We start from the raw sequence: 20,575 nt of genomic DNA on the forward strand, positions 1-20,575 counted from the left end.
GTCAAAATGCATTGTCTCTGCATGCTTATGGAAATGGGATTGTGAATAGATTGCGTGGAAACATGGCCAAAAATGTGCTTACCACCCTCCTCCCCCATTTGTCCCCATGCTCTTCCTGTCTGTTCAGAGTCATGAATGCCAACTTTTCCTTGAGTTATGTATGAAAGAGCAGTTTGGTGGCTGGGAACCACAGTTCAAAGATTAATTATAATCCGTGTGTCTATCAAGAGGCTAATTTCTGGGTGTTTATGCTACTATGAACAGATAGCATGCAAGTCGAAAATAAGATGATAGTAGTATTAATTGTATACCAATACAATTAATTGCATACCAGTACAATTAATACCATGACCTTTCCCCTCAGTTTGCCCACCTAGATCTAATGTGATTCTCAGAAATAGCACAGAGAAGAACCAAGCCTGGGCTCAGAATTTGGAAAACACTCCTCCCCCCTCCCCCCCCCCCGCAAAGTTCCTCAAATGCATATTCTTTTGATTTAAAAGGAATTTTTAATTTAAAATTAGGCCAATTCCCGTATCTCGTCAGAAGCACAAATAGGAGACTAACAGGTGTGTGGGTTGGAGCCCAGGGTTGGAGTTATTGTCACCTGGCTTTAGCAGGCGTCCTTCAGCCCAGCAGCTGTGCACTGCATGGCAAAGCAGGCTGCTTTAAATGCTGAGAACCCAATTTACATTCTTCTACCTTAACATTTGAATCCATCAAGAGTTATAAAAACACCCCGTAGATTCAGGAATGGGAATTCTAGTATTTTTTAAACACAGGTAGTAAAATGACATAGAAAGCCAGGTGCATTTAAAAATAAAGTTTATAATGTATTTTTTTAATTGTTGCAAAAGGTTCTGAGTGCATATAATAAGGACTCCTTTAACATGGGGGTACTAGAGGGCCTCTTCTCTGCTCCCACCCCACAACGACACAACTGCACCTACAACATGGGATCTCCCAAGAAGTCCAGAGTTAGGCCTCTAACATGGAAACAGAAATTAAAGGGTCATGTCTTGACTTTCCTTTCTGTGGAGAATTCTGAGTTTCTAGGGACAACTCAAGTCCAAGAGGTGAACAGTGGGTTTTTCCACTATGTGGGGTCTGTGCTGTGTCATCAAGTAGCACTTTAGACAGTACGAATAAAATAAAGGCTGTGTGCTTTTTGTCCTTAGCCTTTTACTAAGTGGAACTCTTGCAAGCTAAGAAGCATGCATGCCGTGCAGCTCTGAGGGACCCTCAGTGTTTCTGTCTGCAGGCTTTCTGTATTTTCCATTTGTCTATCAACATGGCATGCAACCCATTCCATTGATCTTTTCTGAGTTTTATCCCTTGAAGAGTCGCCTCTTTGAGGGCAGAGCCCTGGCATTGCTGTTAATTGGCTAAATTAGCATCCCACTCTGAGATCTCCCCATCCCAGGAGCCCACAGGATACCAATAAACACAAATGTCGAGGGCCCTCCCCGCCACTGGGCTCTCCATCCGTGAATCCAACTATCCACTGATCAGAAATGTTCACAGAAAGTATTGCATCTGTGGTGAGCAGGTAAAAACTCTGTTTCTTTGGCAGTGCATTCTAACAGCTTTTCACAGAATATTGACGTTGTGTAGGGTACTGTAAGTCATCTGTAGATGATTTAAAGTGTATGAGATGTGCACGGGCTTGATGCAGCTACCAGGACATTTTATATGAAGAAGATTCTACAGCTCTTGTTATCTGTGGGGTCTTAGAATGATTTCCCACTAATACCCAAGGATTCCCTTCTTGGTTATTTTTGGTTCACATTGACTGTTCCTGCATTTTAAGTTTAAAGAAATAGAAATTCACTCTGGTTTTTTGCTAATTCTGTCTTTAAATTATTATCAGTCATATGTTTATTTGTATCCACATATAAATCAGTTGGAATTATGGTTTCTGGCATTTTAGCAACCTACACTGTAGAACTTGTTTAAGCAAATATGGTACATTTTTTTCTCTAGCATGTACTGCTTTTTGTCCAAAAGCTTTCTATGGTGATTTGATTATTTTTGTCAATCTTTGAAATTTCAGTTGAATGCTGTTTCTCAGACTGATTGCACCAGACTGTCTTATTTTTACCCCTTGGTGTCCAGCCAACTTTGCCGTAGATAGAGCAATGAGTTCAAATGCCCTGGCATCACACTGTGTTTCTTGTTTGCCAAGCCCTAGTCCCTTCTACCATAGAGTAGTGGATTAAGATGTCTCTGAATTTCTGTTCTTGGCTATTGTTGTTCGAATCTTAGATGGCCTTATAATAAAAAACCCAGAGCCAGATATCAGAGTGAAAGCCGAAAGATCAGAGAAGCAGAACAGCCAGCCACTAGGTTTTACTTCTACAAACTTCTTATCTCTAGGAAATCCTCAGCCTAAAGAGAGTCAGTTCCTGCTTCCTCATGCCTTATATACCTTTCTCCACCCAGACATCACTTCCTGGGATTAAAGGTGTGTGTGCTTCCCAGTACTGGGATTAAAGGTGTATGCCACCACTGCCTGGCTCTGTTTCCAGTGTGGCCTTGAACTCACAGAGATCCACACAGATATTTGCCTCATGAGTGATAGGATTAAGGGTGTGTGCCACCACTGCCTGACTTCTATGTCTAGTTTAGTGGCTGGCTCTGTTCTCTGATCCTCAGATAACTTTATTAGGGTACACAATATATCACCACAGGCTATGGCTTCCTTGCCTTGAGCAAAGCCAGCCAGCCTTCATGCCTGGCCCTAGAGTCTGTATGTGAAACCCAATGCTGGCCTTTTCCTAGGGTACCACATGTGGCTTGATGGTTAGTCCTAACCATACTCTTCAGATCCAACAGGTAAAGAGCATGTATTTTTCTTCTCTTATTCCCAGACTGTCACTGGTCCCTCCAAGTCCAAGATTTGCAGAAATGCTGTCCCTTTTCTAAGAGAGCAGTGCTCTTGTGAGCTGCCTGCCTAGGAGACATTGGCAGGATAATGAAAATGGCCATGTTCTGTTGGTGGTGAGACTCACATGACATGGTACCTATGATACCATGAATGATACCTGTGAAGTAACTGAAATCTGGGTGGCTACTCCGGTATGGAAACTGAAGATGAAATTGTGCTCTGAACTATAACCACCAGGACCACACATAAATAGCAGCTTCGGCATTTAATCATTCTGTTCCCAAGTGGCAGAGTTAATCCATGGTCCTACTTAGAAAAGAATATGTTTCTGAGAACTGTAGTTGATTATCCCCCTTGTGAAGATGGCCGCCCCTTGCCGACAGACCTCTCCCTCCTACCCCTGCTATCCCCTCTACCCTACATTTCCTTTTCCATGTTCATGTCTTTTTGTTTTGTGACCAGTTGGTTTTAACCAGGGTTGTCTGAGTGACCATGGATGTGAAACTAGCCACCAGGGGAGACTGATGGGATCACCAGGAGATTTACATCTGAAGATAACAGCTCTCCCATCCCAATAGCCATCAGTAGCCATCAATTTTGGCAGGGAGAGGTAGGACCCCCATGAACCCCTTCCCAACCAAGTGAAGCAGCTGAAGCGTGATCCTAATTAGTCTTAACAATAAAAACTCAAATATTGAGGGTGAAAGCTGAAAGATCAGAGAAGCAGAGCAGCAGCCACTAGAGACTTCTTACCTCTACAAATCCTCAGACCGAATGGGGAACCTGCCTCCATCTGCTTTATATTCCTATTCCACCTCACTAGTGCTGGGATTAAAGGCGTGCACTAGCACCGCCCACCTCTGTTTCTCTTTTAGTCCAGTTCAATCTTGTATAGCCCAGTGTGGCCTTGAACTCCTGATCTTCCTGCTTCTTCCTCCTAAGTGCTGGGATTAAAGGTGTGTGCCACCACTGCCTGGCCTCTGTGGTTAACTAGTGACCAGCTCCACTCTCTGATCTCCAGGCAAGCTTTATTTGTCAGAACACAAACAAGTATCATATAACAGGCATGTCCAGTTATGTATCTCCATGTTAACTGCCATTTCCTGCAAGATCTTGAGTTGTGCAGGTCCATGTGGGTACCTACAGTTGCTGTGAGTTTACAATTGCATTGGCTCTGTCATAAAACAATTTGATGACAGGTTGTATGCACAAGACAAGTTGTATATATAAAGGGTTCTTTGTGATACAGGTTTAGGCTTCCCCTATTGGGTCCTGGAATATATCACCAATGGGCAAGGGGAGCTTTCCTGTAAATAAAGCAAAGTATTGAAGAAGGACTGATTCAGTATCAGGAGTATGGATGGGGTTGAGACATTGGATGCAGGGTGTGAGAATCCCTGTCCTTGCCACTAAACCATATTCTTCTCTATGAAGAAAATAATATGAGGCAAGCTGAAGAAAGACAAGAATGAGAAATACTACCTTTGTTTTCATTACTCATTATTTTATTTCTTGATTCAAAATATATTTTCATACAATATATTTTATCCTATTCTTTTTACTGTCCCAAACTCCTCCCAGATCCTCCTCCCACCCACACACTCAATTTCATGTTCTTTACTTCTCTCTTAAAAACAAACAGAAAGAGCGCGCGCGCACGCACGCACACACACACACACACACACACACACACACACACACACACACACACATCCATGGAGTCTGTTTTGTGTTGGTCATCTATTCCTGAGCATGAGGCATGCCCTGGAGTATGATTGATAAAACAATTGATACTCATATTCTCTCTCCTCCCTCTCCCTCTCCCCCTTGCTTTCTCTCGCTCTCCAGCTAATCTGTTACAAGTAGCTTCCTGGTTAGGGGTGGAACTTTGTTCCCATTTCCCCTTCTCCACGTTGGGATTTTTGTCTTGTTTGAACTTTTACTGGTCTTGTGTATGCTATCAGTCTCTGAGTTCACGTATGCATTAGCCCTGTTGTGCCTGGAAAACACGGTTTCTGCAGAGTTGTACACGACCTCTGGTTCTTACAGTATTCCTGCCTCCACTTCCACATAGATCTCTAAGCTTTGAGGGGAGGGGGTCTATAAGGACACCTCATTTAGGGCTGAGTGCTCCCAAGTCTCTCACCCTCTCTGCACATTGTCCAGTTATGTATCTCCCTGTTAACTGCCATTTCCTGCAGGGAGCATCTCTGGGGGCCAGCAGTTTGTCATTAGGAGTCATTGTATTGCTCTGTTCATCTAGCGGAGTAATAACCATTCCCCTAAGGCCCATAGTCTATCCGGTCTCAGGTGCTTGGCCTCATTAAATGTCAAGGATGGGTTCCAGCTCAGGAAGCAGGCCTGAAAGGTGGTTGGTGATTCTCCTAACGTTTGTACCACTGTTGCACCAGTGGATACAACAGCTGGCATGTTGCTGTTACCGGTTGCAGAGTTTGTAGCTGTGTGAGATTGATGATTACTTTTCTCATCCGATAGTTTGTATAGTACCTTGTAACACCATGAATGCTAGTCAGTAATGCAAAGCTTCTACTTGAGCACCAGCTTGATTTCCTGATGAAAATATATAGTGTCTTTGGCAATAGGGTCGTGTAGAATAACCAGTAGCGGTGATAATATGTGATGCGGGGGGTTGGGGGGAGCGGCTTTGCTCACACTTTAAATCAGTACCAGGCATAAGTTTCAAATGCAAGCTTTTCTATCAGGTCTTACTACTTCATCAAATGCTATTATTTTGTCACAGGTACATTTCAGAAAACCTAGGGACCTTTTCCCAAAAATAAAGTGCAAATCACCCTTAGGAATCTCAATGATTTAAATACCTTCAGCTCTAGGAACATATAATTTGTATAAATAATTACTAACTAAACTATAGATTACATATGAATGCTACCTTGTTTTATTATTTTTAAAACAAACATACTTTGACATCTATTCTCATGTCTCAGGCTCCCAACAACTGAAGCTCAGAAATAAATTATATTTCTCATTTTAAAAGGAAGAATTCAGAAAGAGCGGGATAGTAATCAGTGATATCCTCGATGAATCCTTAGATATGGGACACTGTGCTATGTTCTCTCATCCCTTATCTCAGTTAATCTCTGTGCCTGACTCATGGGATGATGTTCTCATTCCCTTTGCTGCTAAGATATCACAAACAGAGATCCAACTGATACTAAACTTCAAAACTTGAAGCTACCATGGTGGACTGAGCTGTGACTTGCTGAGCTAGGAAGTGACGGAAGAAATAGAGATGTCTGTTTGCCCTGATTTTCCTGCACAACCCTAGTAAGACATTTCAATAAAATGCACAGCGTATCTCATAAAGCCACTGAACAGTATACATACATAACATTTTATACCTGCATTACATTAGAAACCTATTTATATAATCATAAAAATTCATATTTTTGGAAATTATTAGATACTTGCATGTTTCATGCAACTGTCACCCATCCTGCTCATTTATGTGTTTGATAAGATTTGTTAGCTGGATAAATCCCATTGAAATGCTTAGCAGTACTTAGGTCAATATTAGCAAGTAAGTTTGCATTGACATGTGGATATTCAGCTCAGCTCACTGAGCACCTACTATGTAAAATGCTCTACTTTACACAAACATAAGTAGCTCTGCTTCAGAGGAACTTACACCCCTTCTTTAAAGGGTTGAGTTCAGTGTATCTAAGCACCCTTGTGAATGGTTATCAGGATTCCCATTTGTTAATTCTGTTGAGTAAGAGTGGATGCTCTTGAAAGAAGGTATCAGTGTCTCCTGAGTATGATTTTTATTCAGCATGGAAGGAGGGGGAGCTTGGGCAGAGATTGAGGTGTATATGCATGCACATATAGCACAGAACAGATCCTGAGAATTGGAGGAAGAAAAGGTGAATGCTTTAGAAGAGCCTGAGAAAGGAACTCTCACGTGATAGTGGAATAAAGGGAGTATCAGCAAAGGCAGATACCTGTAGGGGATGGTGAGAAGGACAGCACTGTGTAGGGGTGGGCACTCCTCCAGAACAGGCACTTGGGAAGCAAAGAGAGAGTCTCCTTTCTGTGTGCATTACAGAGTATGAGTGGAAGGGGACCAGCACAGGTCCCTTTATGTAGCTCGCACGTAGTAGCGAGAGCGCTGCAGGTAAGGGCACCAGAATGAAAATAAACTTCTGGAGTGGAAGTGAGGAGACACAGGGCCACACTTCAGCTGTGCTATTCATGAACCAACTGAACAAGTAAACATTGAAGTTCTACCTTCCTCCCCTCCAGTGTGAAACCATCCTCACAGTAGATGGGTATGCATGAATAAGACAACTTGTGTGGAACTGTCCTGAAACTGTGAGGTGCCACCATCATCTGTACTTGTCATCCTCATTGTGCTTCTGTTGTGTCTGTGATGGTGGCTTGGGAAGGTTTTGGAGCAGTGGGGTTCCTTGACTACCTTGACACACAGGACGAGTCACTTGGCATCCATATGGAAGAAGGGCTGATAACAGAAGAAGAGAGTAAAACAAGAAGTTATTAAGTGGGATAAACCAATGGCATGTTTTCGTGGTGGCTCAGAAAATATAAAGGAAGGAAAGGCAGAGACCCTGAAAATACATACTTCAGTTTGGCATGCATTCAAAAATTCCCTGAACACATAGGCTTGGTATTAACCTACTGGACCATCAAACAAATGATGCAGTCTCTGCACCCCCCCACACACACACAGGGGGGGGTCTCCTCCCAGGTGAGGGGCAAATATCCTCAAGGTTGGATCAAACCTTGGCTCGGCATCTGAAAGCTTCATTGAAAGTGAGGGAACCATAGTGGATGAGAGGCAGCCCTATAGATAGGAAGAGGCTGAGTGAGACCAGCAGCATGCACAGGGCTCAGGGGGTCTCGGACCTTGGGTAGAACTTTATATACACTGAGAGGCAGTGAGCAGTGGGTGAACCTGAGCAGTCTATTAGCCTCTTAGTGACTTAGTTTCCTCATCTAAAAGTAGAGAAGTAATCAGTCCTACCTTTGGGGGTTATTAGAAGACTATGCTAAATAAATCATGTAAAACATTTTCTATTTTAAGTGTTTACTTAATGTAAGATGGTGTTTTATTGGGGAGAGGGTTGGAATGATAAAAGAGGAAGTTTCCATGATTACAAGGATTCTGGCTGGAATAGTTAAGAGATTTTGGTGCATTCAACCAAGATCTAAAATGTAGAAGATGAAAAGTTTGTGAGGAAGAAGCAAAATCAGGGATAAATATGGTGAATTTGAATTGACTGTAGAACACCCATGTTAAGGAACTCAGTAGACATCTACAGTGGGCTGTTGACTCCCTGGCTGTATATTTGGGCAACATATACATCAATGATTTCTAAAACCATAGTAATAAACAGGATTAGCCGGGAATAGAAAGTAGACTGAACACTAAACATTCAAGGAATAGTCAGGGAGAAGAATCAGCAAGGATGAATAGAGTAGAAGGAAGCTCGAGATGGGAGGTGATGAGGTCATGGGAACTGAGATAATTAAGGCAGAGCTTCATGAAGAAATGTACATTCAGGAGAATCCAATGAACTTGACCGTTGGAAGGAAGTTTCTCAAAGCTGGTTCTGTTGAAAGGTGGGTGATAAGGTCTAGGAAGGTGGGTTGTGAATTCATCAGGATCCATTTCATTATTCTTAAGCTACATATGCCCAATATTATGTAGATTGTCGTGTATGTGTATGTGTGTGTGATTTGCAGCAAAATATGATTTAATGATACTTTTAAAAACAACAGGAAAAGTGGCTACTGATATGAAATGTAGAAATAAATTCTGGAGAAAGAGATCAAGATTGTTCATCAGTCTTAAGGGAAGAAGTCAGGAGGAAGAACAGATTAAAGTTAAAAGGAAGATGGTAGGATGTAGATCCCAGGAAGAGGAGAGGACATGGTAGAGGGGAGGTGGGGATCACAAGTGAGGGAGGTGATTGGCTTGATTGTCCTGAGGACCCATAGATTTGTCTTAGAGAACACTGACACCCAGGAGCCTCTGGTTGTTTTCGAAGACACAGTAGAGCAGAGTTGGTTGTTAGAAAGTGAGGACCAAGCAGGCTCAAGGAGAATCACAGAGCACAGGAGCAGTGTCCGAAGAACATGGAAGAGACAACAGACAAGAGCCAGGGCAAGACTGACCTCGCTAGCTAGAGGTCCCGGACTTGGGAAGTCAGTGTCCCAGGGGTCTGTTGCCACACAGGGCTCTTTTCTTAGCAGCCACGCAGATCGAGACCCAGGATGGAGACTTCATATAAAGGTTACAGTGGACCTGAGTGGTTCACACCCTTTGGGAGGATCTTAGAGAAGTCAGCTAAGCTGACTCATAGCTGGTTAGTGTTAGGTATTGAATTTAAAAATAAAATAATAAATAAATAAAACGGACTTACTGGCTTTTAGGAAGGAGAAATTGCCCTACTCTGAATCTGCTCAGGGTAGACTGAAGAGAACCAAGAGTTTCACTCTTTAAAAAAAAAAAAAAACACTTTTTTTTTCAGAGTTAAATTCTGAGTTGCAGAGCAATATAATAGTTATGGACTCAGATCATGTCAATAAGGTGGTGTGAGATGCTTGGGAGCTGCTACAAGATTGCTCTTAAAAGCCAGCAGGGGGATCTTGTAAAGGTAGACAGGGAAGAAAGCCATTCAGGAGGGAGCTACTGGACTGTTTTAAAGGGATGGGGTAGAGAAAATGATGGAGCTTCCCTCTAATGAAGGGAAGAGTTGAGGGTACAAAGCCCAAAGGATAATTACAGTGAAGACAAGCACACCAGCCAAGTGGAAGGGGCATCTGCCTCTTGTGGCTGTTGTTTGTGAGCTCGGATGGAGGATGCAAGTGTGTGGATGGATAGAGAGGATGGAGGTGGAGAAGGAATGAAGAGAGGGAAAGATAACAAGCCTACCTGGGATACGGGAAGAAATGGTGATTATAAATACTACCCGGGCTGATACACTAACTTTATAACTCAGTACTGAGCCCTGTGCCTGCACATCTTCAGTAAATGTTGTGCAGGGAATGAGTGGGTGGTCAGGGATCAGGATACAAATACCAGGAGGACGCCGTTCCTTCCCTTAGGGATCACAGCTTAGCACTTTCTTAAAGCTTGTTTGCTAGCTCTGTCTTGGGTGAACTGTGTAATAAATTCTGAAAGTATCACTTATGAGAAGCTATTTGTAGAACATGTCCTTAAGAAAGTTGAATCATTTATAGTTCATTAACCTCTTATGTCAGTTACTTCTCAATAGCTATAAGGACACAAATCAGACACAAAACTTACATACACATATATAGCATGCCAGTGTATAAACAGCATACAATAATTGGAGGAAAGTTGAACATGTTGGGGATGTACACAGAAGTCTGATGTGTATCATAAGTAATTAGTTTATATTGTATTTATCTATTTTCAGCCCTAAAGATTACACAGTCTGAACTGTGTGAATGAAAAACTGATTGCAAAGAAAGCTACTGAGTAATTGGGGTGGCCTTAGGGACACATCAGACAGTTCATAATGGAGAAAAAGAAAAACAGGTCAAGTGTTTGTAATTGATGACTAGCTTCCACTGTAAAAGATCTGACTCCACTTTATCCTAGCCAGTAATTTAAGTGAAAAGAAAAATGAGAAAACTTGTGAAGAAAACAGAGAGATTGTACTGTGGACGAGCCAGTTGGTAGAAAGAACATGATAGGGGAAGTGAAGAAAACCCATTTGTATCTTGATAGCTTTCTTGGGGAGCAAAAATCTAGCTGAGAGATCTGATCACTTCCCCAACAACTGGCCCACTCATGAACACGATGAGCTAATTCTTCATCCCAGGGACGAAGTCAGATGCCACCCTGAATACAAACCCAGCAGTCCTACTTCCTTGGAGGAGAAGTGGGTGGAGATAAGGACATGGGCTCACTTGGCGTGTGCAGACTGGAGAAGGGACATGTGGAAAGCTTATTGCCAAACCCTCCAGCCTGTGGCACATGTGTTGTGGGGGGAGATGGTGGAGGTCCATTAATGCTTACTGGGTGGTGCAAAGAACTCACTCTTGCTTGGCTCTTGTGTGAATTCTGCCCCCTCTGAGGTTCTTCAGAAGAGGGTTATTGGGAGAAGAAACCACAAGACCCTCCTTTGATGTCCCAAACCCTGAACTATCGTTTCTCAACACCTTGCCTACCAAAGGTTGGTGAGGACACAGCCTCCCTCCCACAGCAAATGTCTTACTATTCTTTTGAAAACATCAACTGTGGTTCATGTTTGCTTAGGTTTGAAAGTGAAGGCCAATTCAGAAGCATGGTTCAGGGCCTGTTTTCAAACTATACTGATTCTCTTGGTCAACAGAAGTCAATTTAATTCCTTAATGAGTTACTGATGGCAGCTCTCTTCTAGGAGATAGAATTGAAGGAAAATAGTAAGTGTGAACACTAAGACCCCCTCCCTCTCCCTTAGCTCAGAGAGCAGTGTCCAAGAGCACATGGCAGGTCACTGCACACTGATCTCAAGTCGTGTTCTTAATACTGGCTTGTAAAGTTGACACCATTTCTCTCTTTACTCCATATATGTGTCCTGTTTCTGTCATTTCCCCCCACTTCTTATGAAGACTGCAGTGATTTATGGAGCTGGTTGGGAATTCCTTCTTTATCTCTAATAGTTTATAGACAGTTCATCCAAGAAAGAGCACTAAGATTCCAGCTGTCTGACGCATGCCTTCAGAGACATCCTGTGAACTTTGTGTAGTAATTTGACCCTTTCTTTGTATGCCACGAAAATGGGACAGTCCTTTCTTTTTAAGGTATTAGGGGAGCCTTGAATCTAGGAAACACATTATAAGAATGAGTTTCAATCTGTTTTAAAAATTCCCCCTTAGCCTTTATTGACTCCCATCCTTTCGTGCCCTCTGAAGCATGGCCATGTGGTACTCTGTGTGCTTTTGATGGTGAGGACTTGGTTTGAAAAGACTGTTTTTCATCCCACCTTTAGGAGATGACCTGGCTTCCTCCACTTTCTGCTATTCAAGCTCCTGGCAAAGTGGAACCAAGCAAGTTTCCATTCCCAAATAAGGTGAGCACTTGTAGCACCAGAGAGAAGCCCTGTGCATGTGTGGACATTTGTAACAGGTGGTATGTTGGCCCTTCATCCCCTTTTGCCCTGTAAACACATCTGCCCCTGACATGTGATTCTGGCCTTCCGTAATTTGTAAGCATATGTGTGTTCACTGAGGTGGATATCAAGCTGTGACCTCACATTTCCTTACTCTGCAAATTGTTGTTTTATCTAAGTCAGTGGTTCTCGGCCTTCCTAATGCTGCGACCATTTAATATAACTCCTCATGTTGTGGTGACCCCCAACCCTAAAATTATTTTTGTTGCTACTTCATAACTGTAATTTTGATGCTGTTATGAATTGCAATGTAAATATCTGTGTTTTCCGATAGTCTTGGGTGACCTGTAAAAGGGTCGTTTGACCCCCAGGTTGAGAACCACTTATGTAAGTGTTTGTGAGATCAAGAAGCATCTTGCAGTCATTTCATACATTCAGTGAGATCCTGTGCCTCCTCCCCACACACCAGATAGCTGTTTTTAATGGTTATTCTTAAAGTGAATGCCTTAGAATTAGAGGCATGTAGTATTTAACTTCTCTGGCTATCCTTTTACAGCATACCATTTCCTAAAATTTAAAAGGGATGTCTATATCTTCTAAAGGAACTCAGCCACAAGACACACTTAAAGTATACCTGAGTCCAGTAAGCTTTCCATAACTTTCCTAGCCATGTAACTGACATGTAGCTAAGTACTCACTATCAAAGATCAAATTATACAGGTAGAAAGAAAGGAAAGTAGGAAAGTCATTGACATCCCCAGCCCGTCTGTTTTCTACAGAAATACCACAACCTTCTAGAATCACTGAAATAATTGTCCATTGTCATTACTAAGACGATAAATTCTGTTTTAAGAATTAGGCTTCTGTTGCTCTCTCTTTCCCTCTCTCTCCTTCCCTCTCTCTCCTTCCCTCTCTTCCTTCTTTCCTTTCTTCCTTTCTCTTTCACTTCCTCCTTCCTCCCTCCATCCCTCCCTTTCTCCCTTCCTTCCTTTTTTCTTTCTTGCAAAGAATCAAACCCAAGGCCTTGCACCTGCTAGGCAAACACTCTCCCACTGAGCCACAACCTCAGCCTCCCAAGAGCTGATTATATTTCCCTTGACAGAGTGTACTTGGAAGACTTCCTGAGTGACTGTGGGCAGTATCAAAATATTGGGTAGTGTGGATTTGCCTTGATTTATTTACTCCATTCATAGCGGTAGACAGATTGTTTATGATCTGTTACCACAAACACCAGTACAACAAGCACTCTTTGTGAATGTCCCTTTGTGTGCCTGCCATTGACTGTCCCCAGTAAGGACAGAAATTATGATATGGAGTCACTGGAAACCACATTTATACTTGGCTGTGTTTCAGGAAATCCTTTTATGTTTCCTAGCCAATGATTAATACTATCCAAGGTTTTATCATTGTGCCTGTATGATGGATGAAAAGTTGATATCTCATTGTTTTAATTTGCATTTCCCCAATTACTTCTAGCTTTAGCAATGACTATTTTTCCCTTGTGGATTGCCCATTCACATCTATTGCCACTTCATAAAAATGATTTGTAGTAACTTCTTTTATCTTATTCATTTGTCTAGTGCATATAATGGAATCATTTTATAACTTTATTTATGTGCCTTTTATCTAGAAAAGTGTTTAATTTTTCTGTCAGAGGGAAGAAAAATCCTCCATTTTCCAACATTATAACAATGGTCTCTATTCTAATTTTAACATGTTTTTTAGCTTTTAAAAAAATGTGGATGGTGGGAATTGGGACCATAGCACTCATCTTTATAGCAGTTAGGAAATTACTGTAGCACTGTTAACACATTAGCCCATTTTTCTCCCAGGAATTTGAAATATCCCATGTGTCAACATTTGAATTTATTTTAGGTCTCACTATTCATACACACACATGCACACACACACGCACGCACGCACATGATCTGCCTTCTTAGCAAATTTTCAGTGTATGATACAGTAAATATACTATTAAGTACAGTTTTATTTCTGGTATATTATGCTACATATCATTTATACATAGCACATATATGACATGTATACATGGATGTCATATGTATCAGATACATGGTGCATTTATATAAAGTCTATCATGTATATGTGTATTTGTGTGTATAAATATATGTATATGTGTGTGAGTGCTAAATGAAATAAGCCAAAACTGAAAGAAAAATACTGTGTTATCACTTGTGATTCTACTTCTGTGTAGACTCTAACGTAGTCAGACTTACAGAATTTGAAGACAGAATCGTGGTTTCCGGAGCCTGGAGTGGCCATGGAAACACAAAACAAAAAGTGCACTCACATTCACAAAATGAACATGTTCCAGAGATCTAACATATGATGATACACCTGTGAAAAACCCACATTTTAAAACAAATAGCTAGAAGTTATCGAATTTGTTTTTACTGAGAAATAAACTATTATTTAATGAAAAGGCAGCGAATTTCAAACATGAATGAAAACTATCCTATTTAGGAGCACTGTAGGGGTTGCATGGAACTCGCCCCTGGGATTGTTTGTTTGTTTGAGTCCCTGAGAAAGAGCGTGTAAATGATTTACAGTGCAGGAGCATGGTTGCTCTTACTAACGCCTTCTCTCAAAGAGCCTCGCTGAGAATACTGACCATTGTCTTGTACGATGAGATGAAGCTGTCTCCAGCCCCCGGCTGTGACACCGCCACACACTTAGTGTGTGAGGACAACACACATTTGTTGTCTCGCTACTCTGTGGGCCAGAGCCTTGAGGTCAGGTTCACTGACTGCAATTGGGCTCTGCGCAGGCCTCAGCTCCGTAGGCAGTCTCCAAGGACAACTTTGTTTCTTCCTTTGCCTGCTTCTGGAAGCTTCTTTGCTAAGGGCTCCTTTCACACTGACCTCTGCTTGTCTTGGCTTCTCTGACTTCCTCTAACCTCCTCCTTTGTCTTATCAGGAATCTTGAGATGATACTGGCTTCCCTGAAGAAGCCCCTACTATGGAGTCATGAGCTGAATTACATCTTCAGCAGCCTTTTTCCCCTGTGAGGTGGCACATTCCCTGGGCCGTGGAATGAACAGCATCACTGTCTTGGAGGGTGCCGGGATTCTGCCTGTTGCAGAGACGGTCGTTAGGGTTTACAGTAGAGGGCACGGCCCCTGTCGCGGTGCTGGAGTGGAGTCCACAGCCTCGCCCATGGAGGCAGGGGCTTCCCCACTGCCTGTGCTGGCCGCCAGTCCTAGAGAGCGTCTCTCTGTACCCTTATCTCGGCTAATTCATTTCCTGACAGTTGGACAGTGCAGCTGATTGATTAGACTATCCATGTTTGCATTACTGAGCTAGAACTGCTTATGGAATTTGAGGGGCAAAAAAAAATCTTCAAAACGACTAATAAATAATGGAATTAAGACCTTATTAAGATTAAGGGTGTCATTTGCTCTCACAAAAGGAAAAGTCGATTTTATTGCCCGTTCTGAGTTTCCAGTGTCACTAATTTAATTAGCTAAACACTTCTGAGAATTTTTTTCATTTTTGTCTAAGTATCAAAAGATGTATACTAAAGCAAAGTCAGTTGATAATGAACTTGGCTTTTCTTTCTGTCCTCTGGGGACTTGATTTAGGCTCACAGTTCCCTAGACAAACACGGCCCGGCATTTCTGCCTCATTCCTCAAATCTCAAAAGTAATTGGATTTGGTAAAGAAAACAATGCATGACTCCTGTAAATTGGCTGCCATTCATTACCAGGTATTTCAGCCAAGAGAGAAGAAAATGAATCCACGCTGCCCCTTTCCCCCCACGTTTTGCAGCAATCTCCTAACTTGAAATGCAAATAAAGAGCTGACAAGTGTGGTGTGCTTTCCGTTCTGGATAGGGATGCACGTCTAAACCCAGGGGCATCTTGGGAGATGTCACGTGGTCAGGAGTGATGAATCTGGTGCATCAGCCCTCATCTGGAACTAGCCTTGCTGAGTGGTTTTCAAAGCCTTCTACAGAATTCTAACATCATTGTAGAAATGAGAATTGACTGCCTTCCTCTTAATTCAGCAGAAGGAGAATGAGGGCCAGCAAGTGTGAAAAAGGGAAGGAAGAGCCTGCAGTGGGCCGGTTTGTCACTCGTCTCCTCTGGGTTGCTGGCACGCCTCACAACTCCAAAGCAATATTTGCACTGAAGTTTTGTGATTCACATTACCTCAAAAAGAAACATTTCAATGAACTGTAAATTATATTTTGTCAACTTGAGCCTTACAGACGCAGAATGAAAGGAAACACGCTGCTTGGGGCCGGCAAAGATGCCTCGGCAGGCACTGGCACTTGCTGCCAAGCCTGAGGACCTGAGTTCTATCCCCGTGACTCACATTTGTGGAAGAAGAGAACTGATTCATACAAGTTATCCTCTGACCTTCACACACACACACACACACACACACACACACACACAATCAATCAATCAATCAATCTATCTATCTATTTTAAGGAAATTAAAATGACTGCGGAGTGAACAGAAACCTACCAAAATTGGACAGTTATGTTTCCCGTGGTAATTAGCTTTGGGAGCCATCTGAAAATACAAAATTTTCCTGTTTCTAGCTTTGGGTAATTCTGATGATGAACTCATAAACAAGGAGAAATGTGAGTGGAGTCATCTTCACAAAGTTGAACAAAGCCGTCATCTTTAAGAATCCCCCTCAGCAAGGGCTGGAGGGATGGCACAGCATGAAGAGCACATGCTGCTCTTCCACACACGCCGGACAGCTCACAGCTCCAGGGCGTCTGATCTCCTCCTCTGGTCTCCATTGGCACCTGCACTTACGTGCACAACCCCCCCCACACACACACACACATAGACCTCCTTTTTAAAAATAATACAAGTAAAATGTTTAAAAAAGAAATTGCCCTCACCATACCAGTATGAGTCCTACCTTCTTCCAGAACCATAGCTGGAAAAACTTCATATTTCATTGATTGAAACAGCTTGTTTCAAGAGGCCTAAAATTAGTTTTTGTTTTATAGTCAATGGCCTCTTACTACTAATTACAAAGGTCTCCTTTCTTGGTAGTTAGAGTAGTCCTTTTCTCGGTACTGTGACCATACTACCAGAAACAGGGTAAGGGAAAAGGGATCGTGTAGGCTCACAGCTTCAGAGGATTCCATCCATTGTGGAGGGAAGGGCCTGGTGAGCAGAGCAGTTCTTATCATAGTGGCAGGAAGCAGAGGAAAGGGGATACGAGGAAAGACCTGGTCCTGTGAATGTGCTCAGTGACCTACTGTCTCATACCCATCACCATTTCCCAATAATTCCACCATGTTGTTCATCTGTCAAGGACTTATTCCCTCTACAAGTTAGAGCCTCATGGTCCAAATACTCCTGGAAATGCTTCAGGGACACAGCCAGCAATGTGTTTTGCTAATCTCTTAGGTGCTTCTCAGTCCAATCAAGTTGATAATTAACCATCACAGTGGTACATGTGCTGATGTGGCCTCATTTGATTTGAATGACATGGTACATTTTATGAAACATGTTATTCATTACAGGACTTCATTAAAGGGATCTCCTGGACACTGCTGTGCCTAGTTATTTCTGTCTTGAGCAAAATTGCAAATTTTTTTTTATTTATGAGTTAATACCACATTTAAGGGGTTTCAGGATTCCCAAGATGCCAAATAATGGTTCTGGTGTTGGAACTTCAAAATAAGTTTCCAGATATAGTCATTCCTTAAAAATCAGGAAGGCTGATCCCTCTGCATTGTGCACTTAACCATCAGAATAACACATTTGAAGTGTGACCCTGACAAGCTAGAAACAACACATAAACTTGAGGAATGTCCTGATATGAGATGACAGAAATTTGTTTTTTCTGGATCTCTGAACTCTATTTAAATTATTACAGAGCCATGCTTGGATTAAAACAGAAAAGTAAGATATTTTTGATATTACCAATTTTCTTTCTCTTTACATATATGCATTTATACCTCAATATAGTTTTCCTTTTCAAATCTCATACTTGAAAACAAAACAAAGAAGCAACCATGTCTCCCTGAGAGTCAGGAAGGTCTCAGAGAGCAAGACACCCAGAAGCCAGTGAGACCTTTGTCCTCAGAGGGGACTTGGACGGACCACACAGATGGAAGCACTCATACAGAATCTTGACATCACTTCAAGCCAGAGTTTGAATCATTCCTCTGCACCCTCCACTCTTGACTCAATGAACTGGGTTAATCTTGAAGTAGCCGACCAGAGAAAGGTCAGGGAGGAGGTGAAAACGACAATACACAGCAGGACCTGGCACTCCCCAGGCATTTGCTAACAGAAGATGGAAGAAGCTTTGAGGCAGAAGCTACAAGCATGTTGGTGTCTGGATAGTTGGCATGTACATCAAAGTGGAAAGGACGTCAGCTTCTGGGCCCTTTGGAGAACGAGGTTATCTCCCTCTGCTGTGACCCAGCCTGGCACTGGCTCCCTGAAGAAGTAACAGTCTGCACACGGTGGAGGCCTCCGGGATTTCACAGCTAACTGGACAGGGAAGGGTGGCAGATAGTTTATTAGGGTTAAGACAGCATCCTGTGTTTTCTTGAAGAAATGAATGCCTCCAAGAGCAGACGAACGACATGCTGGGCCAGCTGTCATTAAGAGTGATGATAAGGGCCAGGGAGATGGCTCTATGTAAAAGTGCTTGATATGCAAGTCTGGTGGCCGGCTTCTAGATCTCCAGACCCCACATTAAAAGCTGGATCAATATCAAGCATCTGTAACCCCAGCACTCATAGGACAAAACAGGGAGTGGAGACAAGGATGCTCACAGAAGCTCATGGGCCAACTAGCCTGGCATATGTAGTGCAGAAGTATGAACAAGAGAAACCCTGCCTCAAACACGGCAGAAAGTGAGAACAGACTCCCAGAATTCGTCAACACACACACACACACACACACACACACACAGAATAAAGAAAGAGAAAAATGAGATTTCATTTCTACCCCAAGAATGGCAATCTGAGAATATTGGAGTTCATCAAGTTAGTATTTTTTGAGCTAATACCTCGTAGTCAGTCCACCACCAGAAGACGTCAGCACAGTAGGAACAAAGTCTGAGTTTATTCATAGCATTTCTATACAGACTTCTGTAGTGATGTTTTTACTAGCAATTATTTTAAGCAGATTCTGTTTCTCTTTCTCTCCGCATGCAAAATGAAATAATAAGTCATTGATCAGATGGGTTTTTAAAATAAAATCTGATCTTCTAGGCTGTAGGAATGATGATTCAGGTCAACTGTGAGCTCATCCCATTTCTCGGCTTAAAAAGAGTGGGTGCCACCAGCCATCATGCAAGTTGCAGGATGCATCAGCAAACAAACATTCTATTCCCATTAGTGTGGGCAGACAATCAGAAAAGGCCTCACTGCTCTCTCTTTAGAAGCGTGAGCTGAGTGCTGAAATCCGCGCCAGTTACCATCCTTGTCCATTGATGGGAGTCTCCTCCGCCCGAAGCCACAGCCTACACACAGCACGGGGAAGCTGACTGACTAAGGCTCAAAATGTTTTCACGCTAAAACAAACTTGTGTCGGTATATAAACTCCAAATCAATTGGAAAAGAAAAGCTCACCAACCCATCTGGAGTCTTTAATTGTGGACATTTTTTTTTTTTATTACAGAATCTACCCAAAGTAGGCCAAAGTCATTTTGCAGATTAGGTTTCAGCCCAGTACTTCAAGAGCGCTTTGTTTATTTCATCTTCACGCAGTAGTTTTCCAAAAACTGAGTTTCAGAGTAAGAACTAAACTTGTTCCTCTTCTCTGAAGGCAAATAGCTCATTATACCAAGAAAGATTCCTTGGGCTTCTGTGTGACTCAGGCTACACAGCTCCTACCCAACAGCCTGGCTCATTCCATACTATGTCAGAGGGGTTCCTTTCTAAAATAGACATTATTACTTGGGTTTAAATGCCACTGGTCCTATTAAATGACTCCCCCTGCCTTCTAGCAACCGCATTCCTAGAGGAAAATTCTATAGAAACACATCAAGTCATATATTAGTAGTTAATTCCATTTCACTAGATTTTTATTCCACATATCAGAATTATATAGGAGTTTTAGATTTTTATGTTCTGCTACACATTTTATTTACACTCTTACCATCTCAGTTCATTCTTCTATAACTCACCCTTATACTTTATGTTAAAAAAAAACAATTTTGCAAAGAAAGAAAATTTAAATTCTCAAGACAGAAGTTCACATTTCATTTTAATACAAATAAAATCAGATTCAGTCTCTGTTTACCTGAGTAGTAACTAAATCTAAAATACAGAGTAGTACTGGATTTATGCCCTTGCAGGTAGATGGTTATGCACAATAACCTTTGTGTCCCTCACAATGAGATGACCACCGTTGCTCAGTAGAGTGTGTCCAGTCAAGATGGGGCTGGCGGCCCTCATCTGGAGAGGTATTAGAAGTAGGTCACATTCTGAGGCAAATGAGTTAAGATCGAAGACATTAATGTAATGTATCAGTGACTAAATCTGGGAACTAAGGCCATAAATTTCATAGAAGAAAACACAAGGTTATATCTCCACAACCTTGGGTTTGGTGATAGAT

At 42.1% G+C, this 20,575-nt stretch overlaps 1 protein-coding gene across 1 annotated transcript in view; it reads left to right on the plus strand.

The window, feature by feature from the left end:
• Aff3 (ALF transcription elongation factor 3) overlaps positions 1-20,575 on the plus strand; it is a 478,688-nt gene that overhangs the window by 299,551 nt on the left and 158,562 nt on the right. The window contains exon 6 of the mRNA XM_059281654.1: positions 11,890-11,970. Coding sequence (XP_059137637.1) covers positions 11,890-11,970 — 81 coding nt within the window. The remainder of the gene's footprint in view (positions 1-11,889; positions 11,971-20,575) is intronic.

The sequence above is a fragment of the Peromyscus eremicus genome, chromosome 16_21 (genome assembly GCF_949786415.1).
Source record: "Peromyscus eremicus chromosome 16_21, PerEre_H2_v1, whole genome shotgun sequence".
Lineage (NCBI taxonomy): Eukaryota > Metazoa > Chordata > Mammalia > Rodentia > Cricetidae > Peromyscus > Peromyscus eremicus.